The sequence below is a fragment of the Dermacentor andersoni genome, chromosome 11 (genome assembly GCF_023375885.2).
Source record: "Dermacentor andersoni chromosome 11, qqDerAnde1_hic_scaffold, whole genome shotgun sequence".
In the NCBI taxonomy this organism is placed as follows: Eukaryota; Metazoa; Arthropoda; class Arachnida; order Ixodida; family Ixodidae; genus Dermacentor; species Dermacentor andersoni.
In genome coordinates, this window is record NC_092824.1 from 67,815,266 (window position 1) to 67,830,431 (window position 15,166).

General features: G+C 44.4%; 1 protein-coding gene across 3 annotated transcripts in view; it reads left to right on the forward strand.

The window, feature by feature from the left end:
- LOC126517699 (uncharacterized) overlaps positions 1-15,166 on the forward strand; it is a 61,347-nt gene that overhangs the window by 18,530 nt on the left and 27,651 nt on the right. The window contains exons 8-10 of one of the 3 annotated variants that reach the window (XM_055064266.2): positions 1,348-1,506; positions 2,277-2,393; positions 6,226-6,761. In XM_055064266.2, coding sequence (XP_054920241.2) covers positions 1,348-1,506; positions 2,277-2,393; positions 6,226-6,369 — 420 coding nt within the window. In that variant the 3' untranslated portion in view covers positions 6,370-6,761. Of the gene's footprint in view, positions 1-1,347; positions 1,507-2,276; positions 2,394-6,225; positions 6,762-15,166 lie in introns of those variants that run through there. The other 2 variants (XM_072285424.1, XM_072285425.1) reach the window with 2 other exon arrangements.

The window sequence follows — 15,166 nt, forward strand, 5'->3', positions numbered from 1 at the left end:
TTTGTGCCACGTTATCTTCGTTGTTCGCCTTAGTAATATGTATGGTGTCGAGATAGTTGTCACGCGACTAGAAGAGTATTGAGGCGTGCAATACGATGAGAACTAAGAAGAGACACGAATGAGCCCACATTTGGGCCAACTGATGTATTCGCTAATTGCTTCACGAGATGTAAACCGCTGACGTGCCCGTAACGGCACAATAAGTGGCGCATCAACGATGTTCGCCTTGTGGGGCGAAAGCCAAGCCGCCCTATTTTGAACTTCAGTAAATTAGTCTCTTTAAAACATGGCAGCGTTTCAGGATCCAAGCGTTCGGTTTGCAATTTCAATGCATGACTGCGACCAATGTAGATAATCTTTTTATTCCATTTTCCTCGGCCTTGGGGTCACGATTCACGGGCGCTTTCGATATACCAAAGAACCGAGTGGCGGACTCCATTGTCCCGTGTGCTTTTGGGACAGCTGAATTCGATTTCCGCGACATAGCGTAGCAGACGTTTAAAATAGGGCGATGTTAAGCGCATGTTAACCCTTAGAGTGCGACCTCCATATGTGTGTACGGCGGCGAAAACAAATCCCAAGGGCAGAATTACTGCAAGTTGGGCAAGTCTGAATGAATTCATTGTAACTAATGTACAGAGGAGACGAGGACACAAGCAGTGAAATGACACGCCTAACAAAAAAAAATTATTCGAGCACAGGCGCGAGTGCTTCAAAAGAACAATCACAGACAGGCCACTGTTACAGCAAGACAGACATCCACGTGTAACCATCTCATGTGGCCAACGAACCATCACAAAGCAATGAAGGACTAATTGTCCGGTTATGCAACATGCAACAACTAATTGTTCGGTTATGAACGTCCTAAGAAAGAAACTTCATTTTTGGGTCATCGCAATTGGGGTCTCCGGCGCACGCGTTGCTCACATGATTGGTGAATGAGAGACGTCTTCATGGTTCCTCTCGCACCTTGAATTTTTATTCCTAAACAGGAGTCTTCCCATTTATTTCGCCACTGCAGGTCATGTCCAATGAATAGGCGTTTGGTCCAGATGTAGCAGCTTGTCTTTTTACGGTCGGAACGTATTAAAAGGAGAGAGAGAGAGATTAAAGACAGTGCAAGTTCCTCCGATCACTTCGCCTGTGAGTTCTTGTAATAGCTATGTGTACGGCCCGTTTTCAAACAATGCCGAAAATTGGCGCATTTTTCTTCGTTTCTTCATTTTTAGCGGCACGGTAACGTTGTAGCCATCTGTTCTCCTTTAGGCAATCGTAACAAGCTTTGATCGCACCGAGTAAATGTGTCGTTACGGCCAGCGATACCACGCATATTGTGGTTGTGTGCAGGAGAGCGGCGTCCAAGCCTACCAGGCCGCGGTGCAGGGCGCCAACCTAGCGACGTCTGGAAACCACTGCATCGCCCTGAGTTTGGCTGCCGTGCAGTACAGCGGGGCGCATAGCTACGGGGGCGACGCTTCCGACTTCGCGAAGGCCATGTATTGTTCGGTAAGTGGACTCCTCGGAAGCACGGTAAGTCTGCGAACGAAGAGGATTCTCGGGTTCGGCGTGAACACCCGATTGGCCGCGTACCTGGGGGCCCACGGGTGGTCATCTTCAGCGGACTATATCTCAGATCTAGGGGTTTTGTTTGACGAGACCAAATGCGCGATTATCGTTATACTGATTGTAGTTTGCATTTATCATAAACGTTCATGTAATTTTTTTTATGCGTTCGTGGGTGGATTTTCCCCTTAGATGGCGATAAATTGTTCATTGGAATAAAAGCTCGTTTAGCAGGTAGTGAATTTTCTCGATTTTCTATTGCCGCTTTTATATAAACTTATATTGCAGATTTTGGCGGTACTATCCCCTTACTATCCCTCATTCCCTATAACCTTGAATCTGTTTCTTTTTCCTTCGACCGAACACCAACCTTGACATATTGGGCTGGGCTTCGAAAGCTTTCGCGGCGAGTTTATGAAATAGTGCCCCCTCCCCCCCCCTCCCCCCGGCTCCTGTATGCCGAGAGCTGCCATTCTGTGTTACACAAAGTGTTATTGTGTGTGCTGCGCAGGAGACTGTGTGCGAGCACAGCGTCTTCGGCACTCACAATTTTGAATGACTCGCCTAAGTGAGCTCATAACTTTGGGGGGTCTTTGTTTTTCTTTTTACGTGGCTTGGGGAAAAGTTACGCAAGAACCTCGCATAAACTTCAAGCGCGTGTTAACGCCGTCCACAAGCGTGTCTTCCTCTCACTGCCCTCAAATCTGTTCCAGGAGGACTACGATCGGAAGGCCTCTGTCAAGTCTTCGTCCAGTCTGTCCCACTATGTGCGGAACGATAAGATGAACTCGCTCTTTGTATTTGAGGTGCCCGAAGATTTTCAAAGCAAGGTACGCTCAGCCTTCCGCAGGCAGCGAATAGTGCTGCATGTATGGTTTTTCTGGTTGGAACTCGACCCGAGTGACCCCTCGAGTATTTCTAATGGCTGTATTAATGAAGGAATGCAGACCGACAGGAAAGAGGTTGAAAGGAAGTCGGCGTCTGGTCTTGTGTGTCCGATTTCTTCGTTAGACGTTATACAGCTAAAAATGATGACGCATCACTATAGGTCAACTAAGTAGTAAGCAACTCCGTGTGGCCTCTGAGCTGAGATTTCGGTTTCCTGGGCTACTAAGCACAAGCCGCTACAGCAATTGTCAGCTCCATTTAAAGAAGACTGTCTTGAAAGAGAAATAATTGAAAAACAGAACAGTTAAGGTAAGCAGGAGTGCTTTAGAGAAAGAGGGCCATTATTCAAACACGTACATACTCGTCGTCCATTGAGTCATTGGGGAAAAAAATGCGAGGAATATAAAGAACCTCTGTATGCCTTCATAAATAGCGGAAAGGAGTTCGATCCAGCACAAATGCCAGCCGTCATATAGACGTCACCTAGTGAATATAGATCAAGTGAGTGTGAACATCTAGGATACCATCTTCAGTGACTGCACAGATGCCTGGATAATTCTTCATTACAAGTGCCGCTAGTGAAATATCTGGGCAGGGAGACAATCTAATCGTTAGTGTTCTGTACGTGCTTTCATAGATATCTAAAAGGGGATCAAGAAGGTCGAATAGGAGATAAAAAATAAATTGCAGCTTGCCGACAAATCTGCGGTATCGGGATGATATATTATCTTGTTTAGCGAGGATAGAGATAACGTTACGGAGACAACTGCGCACTTGAACAAGCTTGGTCTTGGGTTTAGTTTGAGAGTTATTACGCGAAAGACAGTTTATGTTCCACCGACGAACAAGACAAAAAAATTTTTTTGATTAGAAGTTAGGCTATTAATGTTGCGCTTGAGTATGTGTATCTAAGCCAAGTAGTTAAGTGGGCTAGGATCGTGAGGATAGTTTCGTATGAGTAAAAAAAGTTGGCAATTTAGCGCGAAGGGTGAATTAGTGACAGTACTGGCAAGGTACTCGGACTTCAACTTCTCGGACGCAGTTGAAAATTCATGTGGTTCCATAATGACGCAAAGCAGCTTATGCTGCGGAGAAGGGGCAGTGCCCGGGTAGCTATCTGGCGTCTGAGAAAGCTAGCGTCATGGGCGACACCAGTTTCATTGCAGGTACCACATGTCGATGCTACAAGGGAGAGAGATATATATATTTTTGTTATAATACAGCCCCTAGTGGGAAACCACCGGCAGAAGTAAGCATGTAGTGGAATATTAGGTCGGTATAGAGCGCTGGTAAGAGGGGTGGGGGTTGAGTGGCGGGATGGGGGGCAAGTAAGCATTGTTAATGGTTTAAGATAGATTTAAGGTGCACACTTTCCCTTGCACAATAAAGCTAGGTGTATTGTTTATTTAATATTTATACCTTCGGGATCGGACGTAATAAAGGCGAGAGAGGTTGCTGACTGAATGCTAGTTGTTTCTTGTCTCAGTGAACTGCTTCGGTGGGACGAAAGTGCGTTTTTGTTGCATTACGTTTGAATTTTTTTTTTGCCATACTGCAGAATATTATAAAGCCAGCTTCCCTTTCTTCCCAACTATTATGCCGGTGTCTCATATTCGTGGAAGTTTGAGGAAGGGGCTGCACGCCTTTTCAGGCGGCAAATTCAGTATGCTGAGAAAAACTGAAAATCACGGTAAGGTAATTTGCCTTTGCTGGGTTCCAGGCCAAAATGGTATCCTTCGTTACTCCCCCCCCCCCCCTTCCCAAAAGAAAGAAAAACCCACGTAACTCTGCAACAATGGCGGCCATGAGCGACTAACAGGAAGGGAAGTACTGTTCAAGGACTGCATCCGGGTTGTTGGCGCAGACTTCATACCAAAGGAGCAAAAAGAATGGGACTCTCGAGTAAATAACAAAACTGAAGAGTAGTAAAACGAGAACAAGGTAAAAGCGGGCAGCCAATGTTTCGACAAGTGGACCTATCTTTTTCGAGACACTGAAAACTGAAGAAACCACACTACAGAAAACGGGGTCACTTGCAACGAAAGTTTATTCTAGGCGGACAGTCTCACATTTTATAGCAGGGCGGCTTCCTCACAGAAAGTGAAACTACCTGCTCTTGTTAAACTTCAATGCGAAGGAAGCTATTTTCGTTCGTGCGGCTTCTTCACGCCACTTGTTCAGTCACGCTAAACAGCTGTGAACCACTTAGACTAGCATGCAACAAGAAGTAGTACAGACCATACAACATTCGCTTATGGTGACCAAAAGTATTGGAAGTAAGTCAACCGAAATATTTGAGATATTTCTTTATAGCATCCGATTCGTCTTAGAGATTCCGAACCCCCCAATTTCCACTGGCGCATTGCACCTAATAAATAAAAATGCAAGATTAAGCCTGGTTAGCGTGCAAAATATGCGCTTGGTTGCAATGTGAAACTACTGTCTGTTCATTAACTATGCTGCATTCCCCGTTTTTGGATTTGCGAAGTATAGCACTACACGTTCTTTTTTTTTTTTTGTAAAACAAGCTCAAGAATTGCGACTAACGCGTGAGTAGTGAAAATTTCACGGCGACGTTAAATACGCGTGGCCAGAAGCCCAGCACTATATCGCGGAGGGAAACCAGGCAGACGACAATGGGCAGACGACAATGTGCGCAAATGCTCCTGCAGCCCGAATGGATCAGCCAGCCGCAGTTGCGCACTTACAGCTGCCGAGCAGTGGCGATGAGTGCTCTTCACTTGTAGAACCATGGGGTGCAGCCATGAGCTGGAGAGGTAACACTCTTCAGCGCATGCTTTTCTAAGCGAGGTTACCGCCGAGAAATTTGACTCAGTAGTCGTTCAGTTGTGGTCTTTATTTTATAGTTGGCTTCGACTTGACACGAATGCTTTCAGGAAAGACACAGCGCATTCTTTATCCCCTTCGAAGGGCCAATATTTTGTGCTTCGCCGCGACATCTGCGGAGAGCCATGCTCATTGATTCTGCCATGCGATTTCTAGGGAATCATTAAATCGTCTAAGGTATGTGCCGATGACCGTGCTAATTGTGGGTGTTTGCATGGTTGTGCAGATGCATGGACGTTTGCTTTTTTTACATTCAAATATTTTTTTCTTCTGCAGAATTTGGGAAAATATGTAGCAGTGATTTTGTTAAAAATGAAAATACTCATTTCCGTTTAATAAATTTCAAACAAAATAGATTCAACCAGCTAGATTTAGGATGCTACATAAAAGTTTGAAGCTAAAGAGACAATGTTTGGCTACTTCATGTCTCTGCATTGTTATGCGCAGTTAAATCCCACAAGGCCACTATGGTTCGGACACTACTGCGCGACATCTCTCTTTAGCACCTGACGTTATCGTATTCAGAAGGATCTGGCCAAATGCTTCTGTTTAACACGTAATGTGTGACAATGGGAGATAGGCATAAATTCGAGGATGCGGTTCTACCTTGACAACCGCTTCCTTTTGTATCCTAAACACTAAACCTAGAGTAGGCATTACCAGACCAGCTAGATAGTTTAGTACCGCTAGCTAGACTACAGTTAACACTATCCTAGCCAGGGCTATTATAAGGGTGACGTGACGCGACCAGCGACAGTCCGTGTGTGCTGTCGCCGCTTCGTGCTATCGTGTTATAAAACGACGGCGGAGCTGTTTGGGTCCTCGTAAATATATTGGTAGAATCGTGATATTTAGCGACTCGTTTTGCATGCTAAATTTGGACACGATTTTTTTTTCGTTCCATTCTTCTTGCTACGTTTCCTATAGGTCAGGAGGATCGGCAGGTTGCCGAACGCTTGCCTACTCCTGGATGACATCTTCTACGACCGACACATGTGCACTTGTGACGACACGAACTTTAAGCTCCTGAAGACCGCGCGCAAAGTTTTGTGGCAGTCCTTGAGAGGATGACTCCACGGATGGAGCCATTCGCTTCGAGAACCTCTTGGGCGCTCACACGACGCCATTTGTGGAGAGGACGTGGCGTAAATTACTGACTTTATTTTAATTTTCAGACCGCCCTCGAAAGTATAACGTCGTACGCGGAAATGCTCATATCTTTGTTACGCGAGTGTCAAATGCTGCAGCCTCTCGCTGTTTCGTTTCGGCTCAAAACTCAGCATTGAAAGGCTTTGGTATCACTGTTATTTTTTTTTTCTCAAGGTGAGATGCTTGTAAGGCAGCACACCCACACTGCCTGCATAGAGGCAACGCTGTGTAGACGTGTCAATTCCATTGTTTTTCTGCATTAGTCTTCTCCGATCTACGAAAGAAGCTGTGCGCGAAGTTTATGCGCCAACTCCGCCTCGCGCTTTAAGAAATGTTTTAAGAAAACTTTCTGAGTGATCTAACGATGCGCTCTTACAGTGTCGTGTTCGATGCTGCTAAGCCAACAATCTTCTTTTTGCGATATTACGAAGTGATGTGCTCAAAACGCCTTCTGCAGAATTTTTCATTTTTGAGAATTGAAAAGCACAATTTAACGGCTCGTCTTTTTCTACGGCTGCTGATGTGACGCCACCTCTTCAGCCACGTAGATGTTCCGTGAAAGTGACTTTTGCGGTGTATATATCTCTATACATACACGCTTTCTCGAAGTAAGCGATATTACACTGTAGTTCTTGTTGTTTTTTTCATGTATGAGGACATGATCAGGATGATCCTTGTTGAGCCTCACGTCAAGTTGTGCCTGTTGGGACAGAGGTGGGCGTGCGCTCCTTAAATCTGCGTGGGCGAGCACGAAATTTGCACCCCTGCTTTTCAGAACTAAATTTCGTTATGTTTACAGAACGCTGACAATGATAACAGACGACGGTGGGTTTAATAGTTTTATTTCCAATTGTGTCTAACAAAATCTAGCCCCACACTAGCAGGCGCTACTGCGCTTAGTTTGGACAGACGAAATGCGGGGCGCGGACGCGTCATATTCTGGTATTAGTGCTGTCGCCATTAAAAATCGTCTGTCACTTTCAAGCAGACGTTCTTCCTTGAAACGGTAGGCAGTAACTATGTGGCCTGCGCGTTACTGTTGTGAACAAACCATTTTCTTATAATGCTAGGACCGCAGCTTTATGTTAACGACATTATGCAGCCCTTCCATGCACAATTGAAGCGGAATTTGTAGCTTTTAGTCGTCAACGGATGCAGTTGCTACTTTGTTAAAAATTTTTGGAACTGCTTGCTTTCGGTGTGCGTGTTCATTGTTATAAAGGAAAGTTTTATTTTCTGTTCAACCACTAGACGACCACGAAATGTATCCAAGTACCTGGCTCCCGTGGCAATGGCGGGAAGTTCACACCGGCTTTGGCTGCGCCCTAGGCAGGCTGTTCTTTTAGACCATGCAGAATTCCATTTATGAAAAAAGATATAGGCGCAGCGAACATGGTGGTGTTGCGAGTTTCTAGCAAAGCCTGACATATTTTCCCGCCAACAACGTGACCTTCCGAATATTAGTTATTCATAGTTCAATACTTACCTTTTTATTTCTTTGAGGCAGTTGTCTAAGTGGCAAACTTGAAGGCAGTCACATTTGAACGAACCTATGGTTTTTAATCTTAGATATCGCACCCAATTCGAGATGTCCAGCATTGAATTTCAAAGCTTAATCAAGGCAATATTTCAAACCTACCGTGCTTCGCTGGTAAGTCGCATGTAAACGCACCACAAAAAAACTGTGTGACAATGTTTGAATGATGGCATGTCGCGGCAAATCCAGACACGGCACACCACCACTCATGTTTGCCAAACAACGCGTCGTGTCAGTGCCTGCCGCGACTGGCCCAAGTGTTCAGTTTCAAACTACCTCGCGCATTTCGTCATGATTTGATATGACAGCGGAAACGGTTTTCTTGCGTTTCTGGCACGCTCAGTTCTAATATTGCCTGGTCTTAGCATTACAATTTGATGATAAATATCTAATATTATATTGGTATGTAAGTCCTCCTTTTAAAAAAGGAATGAGGTTGCATTCAAGTTGGAGTGCGTCTAACTTTGTAATTGAAACAATCGCTCCCAAGGCACTAATAAAAAAGAAAGTCAATAAATTTTTTCGCCAATTATTTTTCTGATGGTGACGTCATTAGTGGCCAAGTATGCTTCCTTCAGGCAGAAACTCTTCTGCATAAACTTCATTTTGGTTGCCCTTCTGCCTTTTATAAAAAGATATGACCTTAAAAGAAAAGAAAATATGCCCTAATAGAATGTGTTCAATTCGTGTGATTACTTAAGAGCCGGGAAGTTTGAAGCCGGATGTAACGGAAAAGAAAAAAAAAATTTCGGGCAGCGATTCGAGGACATTCCAGCAGTTTCTGAATAATCGAAACCTGCACCTTCTGCTTTGATATTTAAAGATCAACTTTGCTTGCCTACTTACCCGTGCTGTCATTTGGTCGGTCGCTATCTCGGTGGATGCATTCGGGGAGATAACTCCCGTGCCTAGTTTGCCGTGCGGCTAATTATGTGCTCCACACAGAGACGCGAAGTGAACACATATAGACATATAGCACATTGAAGCTAACTAAATCGGGTGTTTTAAAAGACAATTATTACTTTTCTACCAAAATTCTCGCCATCCATTCAGTAGTTACAGTTAGTTATTAAATCTTGTCTAATTATCGATAGTTCAATTATGCAACGAAAAATGATCCTGATGCGGCGCATCACTGTTGACAGAATAGCACTGGTTGCATCCTCGTATATTTTATATTTTACTTTTAAGAGCTTGGCTAACGTTAGCTGGGAGACCCTGTATACCTTTTTATGTTGACCACGTATGCGCACCTCTTTTCGGCCTAATGAAGATAGCTTCCTAAATAAAACCCGAACGTGTAATGTCGGCTCATGGGCATCTCTAAAGCACTAAAGTTCTAAATCTAAATCTCTAAAGGCTTCCAGTCCCTGCTGGCCTCGACAGAGCGACCGTTTCGTTGACCTGCAGTGGTGTTTTGGCTGAGTATCGGGTGGTTTAAGGTGTCTCGATAACCACATTTTAGTTCCTGGTTGATTGGCATTCCTTGCGTCAGCCGTCTTGAGCTGATGTCGACCAGTTCTACTGGCCAGGCGCGATCCGCCTGGTCAGCATCCCTGCCACCTAATGAATTGCCCATAGATTTATTTTTTCGCAGTGGCGTCAGCACCATTCCTGTGGCGCTTGTGCCTACCAATGGAGGTTCCATCAGGATCACGAATCCACAGGCTGTCCAGAAGGCACTTAAGGCCACGTCCAACCGCTTCCAGACCATCACTGGTGTGCGAGCGTTCGGACGGGGAGGTATAGTGTGTCGTTCACCCGACCAGACCTGTGTAGAAGACCTCTTGAAATGCACTTCATTCGCTTCCACCCCAGTGAGTGCTTTTATTCCGCCTCACCTTGCGTGCACCAAGGGTCTTGTACGGGGCGTAGACTCCCGATTAAGTCCTACTGAAACCCTGGACAAGCTATCCGCAGCAGGCGTCATTGCCATCTACCGTTGCAATCGACTGGCCAATAACGAGAGGGTTCCGACAGAATCTGTTATTGCAACGTTTGTGGGCACATCATGTCCATCTGAAATAAAGGTGTGGCCTCTTGTGTTCCGTGTAGAGCCGCTTGCGTCACGTCCAATCCAGTGTAAGAATTGTTGGAGATTCGGGCACAGCGCAGGAGGATGTAAGTCTAGCTTGCGTTGCCGCACCTGTGGGGATGGTCATTCTTCAAGTGAATGCTCTACTCAATCTCAAAAGTGCTGCCTCTGTGGGGGAGAACACCCAGCAGACTATTCGAACTGCTCAGCTCGCGCTCAAGAAATACAAATTCTTGAAATAATCGACCACCGTCGTTGCTCCCGAAGAGATGCAATTTCAGTTATCAAAGACAGGGCCTTCGGATACTCTGGTGTTACAGCGCGCAACACTCCAAGCATGGATCTTAACCTCTCAGAAGCAATTGACTCTGCTGTGGAAAAAGCAATGGCTAAAGCTATGGACAAATTGATATCCAGTCTCTCTGATTGCTTAGCACAAATCATTTCCAGCCACATGATGCAAATATTGCAGTCCAATAAGACACCAATGCAGTGCCCAGTATCTAACGCCACACCTCGAACGCCTAGCAACGAGGTAGAGACGCTTTCCACAGTTGCAGAGTATTCCACAGACACTACTTCGGTAGTCCAAACACGCGAGGATGAGCCCTCTTATTCAGACACTGTTATTGCCACAGACATGGAACTTGACACTCGAGCTCCCAAACGTATGGGGTCCCCAATTTCAAAAACTATGAAACCAAAATCAAAAAAGAGTCAACCAACTCCTGTGCTTACAGAAAGTATTCTAAAGGCGGCAGTTGCCGCTGCTGTGCGTTCTACACCATTGGACAGTTGAAAGTGCTGCAGTGGAACTGTCGTTCTATATTTTCAGCTTCAACAGATTTATCTTGCCTATCTATTCAATTCAATCCAGATATCTTACTTCTTCAGGAAACGTGGCTTTCACCAGAGAAAAATTTTAATTTAAAAGGTTTTCGGTCCTTCCGATTAGATAGAGACTCGCGAGGTGGAGGATTAATGATACTTGTTTCCAGTAAAATTTGTCACAAGGCAAAAATTTCTTTTCAAATCATGGACTGCGACTGTGAAATTTTGGCCATAGATTTATGCCTCCCAGGATACCATCCATTTTCAATTATAAATGCTTATTTCCCCAGCGGCGTGCAAAGTACACGTCAACTTGATAGGGCTGTGGCTGCCTGTAGAAAAGAAATTTTCTTTGTAGGGGATTTCAATTCGCATCACGTGTCGTGGGGGCAAAAAACAGATGTGTGCGGTAAGCGACTATGGGAGTGGACGATTGATAGCCACCTTTCATGTCAGAACACAGGACAAGTAACGTTTGTTAGAGGACCCTTCCGTTCAGTGTTAGATTTGACATTTTGTAGCGCTGGCATCAAGGTTTTGTCGTGGGTAGCGGTTGAATCAGCAACCAACAGTGATCATCTTCCTGTGTCATTTAAAATCAATTGTCCAATAACATCTTTAGAATACCAGGCATGCACATTTATGGACCATACGAAATTTAAGACTTTCTTGCGTTCTGCCGTTTCGAAACTTGCCAATGCCAATGATAAGGAAATCGCTTCAACCATTTGCTCAATTCTAGAGGATTCCCGGAAGCAAGCTGAATTTGTCATCCCTTCGGCTAAAGGCACCGCTTGTCGTTGGTGGAATAATGAGTGTACGCGGGACTATAGAAAAAGAAAAGCCGCTTGGAAAATGCTTCTGCATAATCAGTGCCCGACAAATTGGAAAAATTATCAGTTTCATGCTGGTGTATTTAAGCGTACTGCTAATAGAGCCAAAGAGGAATACGATATTAGACATTACGATTATCTATCTAATTCAAAAAATAAGCGTGCTTTATTTGCATTCCTTCGTGCTAGAAAGGTGCTACCAACACCCTTAACATTAGATTCAATTGTTTCGACCCCGCAGAAACTGAGCGCCTCCCTAGAAGAGATTGCCGAAGGCTTAAAAAATCGATTTACGGCCAGGCTTCCGGCTGTTCATTCTACATTAGATCCTTGGGATGGCTTTACTCCAATTTCCTTAGCTGAACTAAATGAGACTGCACTATGTTTACCGAATTCAGCCCCTGGCCCTGATGGCGTCACAAATGCAATGTTAAAAATATTGTTACAGGAATCACCTAACGTTCTTTTAGACCTGGTGAATTATTCAATTAAATATGCTTGGATTCCGTTGCACTGGAAGCTTGCCGAGGTAATATTGATGCTTAAGAAACAAGAAGGAAGGTATGTATTGGAGAACATTAGGCCCATTGCGCTTACATCAAACGTAGTAAAATTTATTGAGAGGCTTCTTCACCGTCGCATCATGAAATTTATTAATGGTAATTCCATTCTTAGTCCCTGTCAGATTGGTTTCAGGGCCGGCTGCTCCATCTGGCATGCCCACGTCGACTTAGAAAGCCGAATACAACTCGCTCGATGTCATAAGCAATACGCTGCCTTAGTGACGCTTGATATCGCTAAAGCATACGACACTGTGGAGCACACTATATTGATCAATCGGTTAACTTCCTGTGGTGTTCCTGGGTATATAGTAGCGTGGATTCAGTCATTCTTAGGTGAAAGAGAATTCTATTGCTACGAAAGCGGCGTTTCTTCTTCTAAACACAAACAAACGAGAGGCGTACCGCAGGGCTCAGTGCTTTCCCCGGTACTTTTTGATATTCTCATGAGCACACTACCTTGTCATCAAGAAATAACTGCTTATGTTTATGCAGACGATATTGCGTTTTTTGCATCTGCAAACGACATCCACACGCTATACCAACGACTGCAAACTTACCTTTATGATCTGGAGAGGTGGCTAGATGCTAGTTACTTCACACTCAATGCCAGCAAATGTGCTGTTCTCGTTTTTCCGATACGTGACATAGTGCACATTTCATTGTCTTACCACCTTCAAGACATACCACAGGTGGAATCTGTTAAATACCTAGGAATTATTTATAACGCCTCTCTCAACTGGCGCTCACACATAGATCTGTTGACTGGGAAAGGTACCCGTGCAATTGGCATATTGCGTAGGCTGAGCAGTCGTCGAATAGGATTGAGAAGAGATACACTCCTAATGATATATCGTATGTATGTGCGCCCTGTATTAGAATTTGGTTGCGTGCTCTTCTCGGGAGCTCCAGCCTACATGTCCCGTCCTCTAATCCTCTTAGAAAGAGAGGCATTACGTCTGTGTTTAGGTCTTCCTAAATTTGTTGCAAATTCTATTCTTTATCTAGAATCCCGTGTTCCGCCACTTTCGTGCAGGTTCCGGCTTTTGACGGTGCAGACGTTCTTAAGGATTTACGAATCACCACTGCGTCATCCCCAAATAATCTTTATTTCACAACCTGCGTTGTTTTTTTGTCATCTGGCCGCGACTGCATAAACCGCAAATTATATTCGTGCAACAATTACTTGATTCTTTGGGCGTGCGCATATGCGATGTACTTCCTATTACCGACAGAGCTGTTGCTACGGATATTCAATTTGATGACATCTTTCCTAATAATGCAAAATTACTTCCACACCGTATTCTCGACGGTACATTACAAGATCACCTGAAATACCTTCAAACAAACGTTGTAATTGCTACAGATGCTTCACAATGTGAAGAAAAGTCAGGTGTAGGAATATTTTCCCCGATTCTCGATTGGACATTTTCTCTTCGGCTGCCAGATTTCATACCGATTTTTTTAGCTGAATTCATGGCCGTGGTGCTGGCATTACGCAAATTAGGACCATCAATTACGTCAGCCGTGATAGTCACTGATTATTTATCATTGTGCTCATCCCTTACTGCTTCTAGTGATTCTCGCGTGATGAGGACATTTCAATCATTGGTACCTGGTAGCTTGAGAAGCGTGCGTTTTATTTGGGTGCCTGGCCATAAAGGACTAATCATTAATGAAATTGCAGACTCTCTAGCCAAGGCATCGATAAGTGGCCCGATTCTTCCTTGCTGCCCTTTGACTGCTTATGTTACTGCAGCTAGATTTCGCAGGAGTATCATTATACAGTCTGTATCAGGCTCCGCAATTACTAACTCTGAGGATTACGGACATCTCCTGCACCCTTGGAACAGATTTTTGCCGAACACGGAAAATTGAAGTGTCCATCACGAAGCTGCGCTGCCGTACACCTGCATTGAACTTCTACCTCCACAGGTCTGGTCTGGTCCCCTCACCATTATGCTCATTCTGTGGCGAAGCGGAGACAATCGACCATTTCTTGTTGTCTTGCAGACGTTTTTCTATTATAAGAAAACGACTACTCGAAATGCCGCTTCGCTCTATTGGTCTAACTTTATCAGTGCCTGTGATCCTATCTTTTGGAGCCTCCATTGCTGGGTTCAGCCACAGAAATGTTTGCTTGGCGATCCAAAATTACCTAATTGAAACCAATCGTTTTCCATGTTAGATTGATCGTTCTCCCTCCCTACCATAGCTTTCTTTTATTTCTTATCTATTATTAATTATTATTGTTATTATTATTATTATTTTCTTATACCCGGTTTTCATCTGATTATCAATTTTTTTTTCTCCAGACACAAAACGTTTACTTTTAAGCTCACACGCCCAAATTGTTAACTCCCTTGTCATCATTATTATTTTTAGGCACCTAATTAATCCGCCCGATTCTTGGCCAATCCCCCACTGTGGGTATGTGCCACGGCCACATAGGACAACAACATCAACAACAACATCTCTAAAGCATACCGATCTGTTAATCGAATGGTGAATTGCGATCACCATATTGTTTGATTCACTTTATTTTCTTGTATTTAACCAACCAGTATGTGCCACCGGATGGGTGCGATGTTGTTGGCCAATCCTTAAGAGCGAGAGAGAGGGAGAGAGAGGAATACAGGAAGGCAGGGATGGTAACCAGTCAATAGTCTGGTTGGCTACCCTGCGCTGGGGAACGGGAGAAGGGGGAGAGAAGGGAGAGAGAAGGTGTAGATACGTGTACGGACAGCACTTGAGTTAAAGCCGCTCGCGTAAACCAGAAGTTCCCAGAAAACACCAAAGTGCCTTCACTGCCTTCTGATAAGGAAGGTTGATGTCCCACTTTAATTCCTACATAATAACTGAACATATAATGTCAGCTCACAGATGCATGTGAAGCCCACGAATCTGTTTAGAACGGTGAATT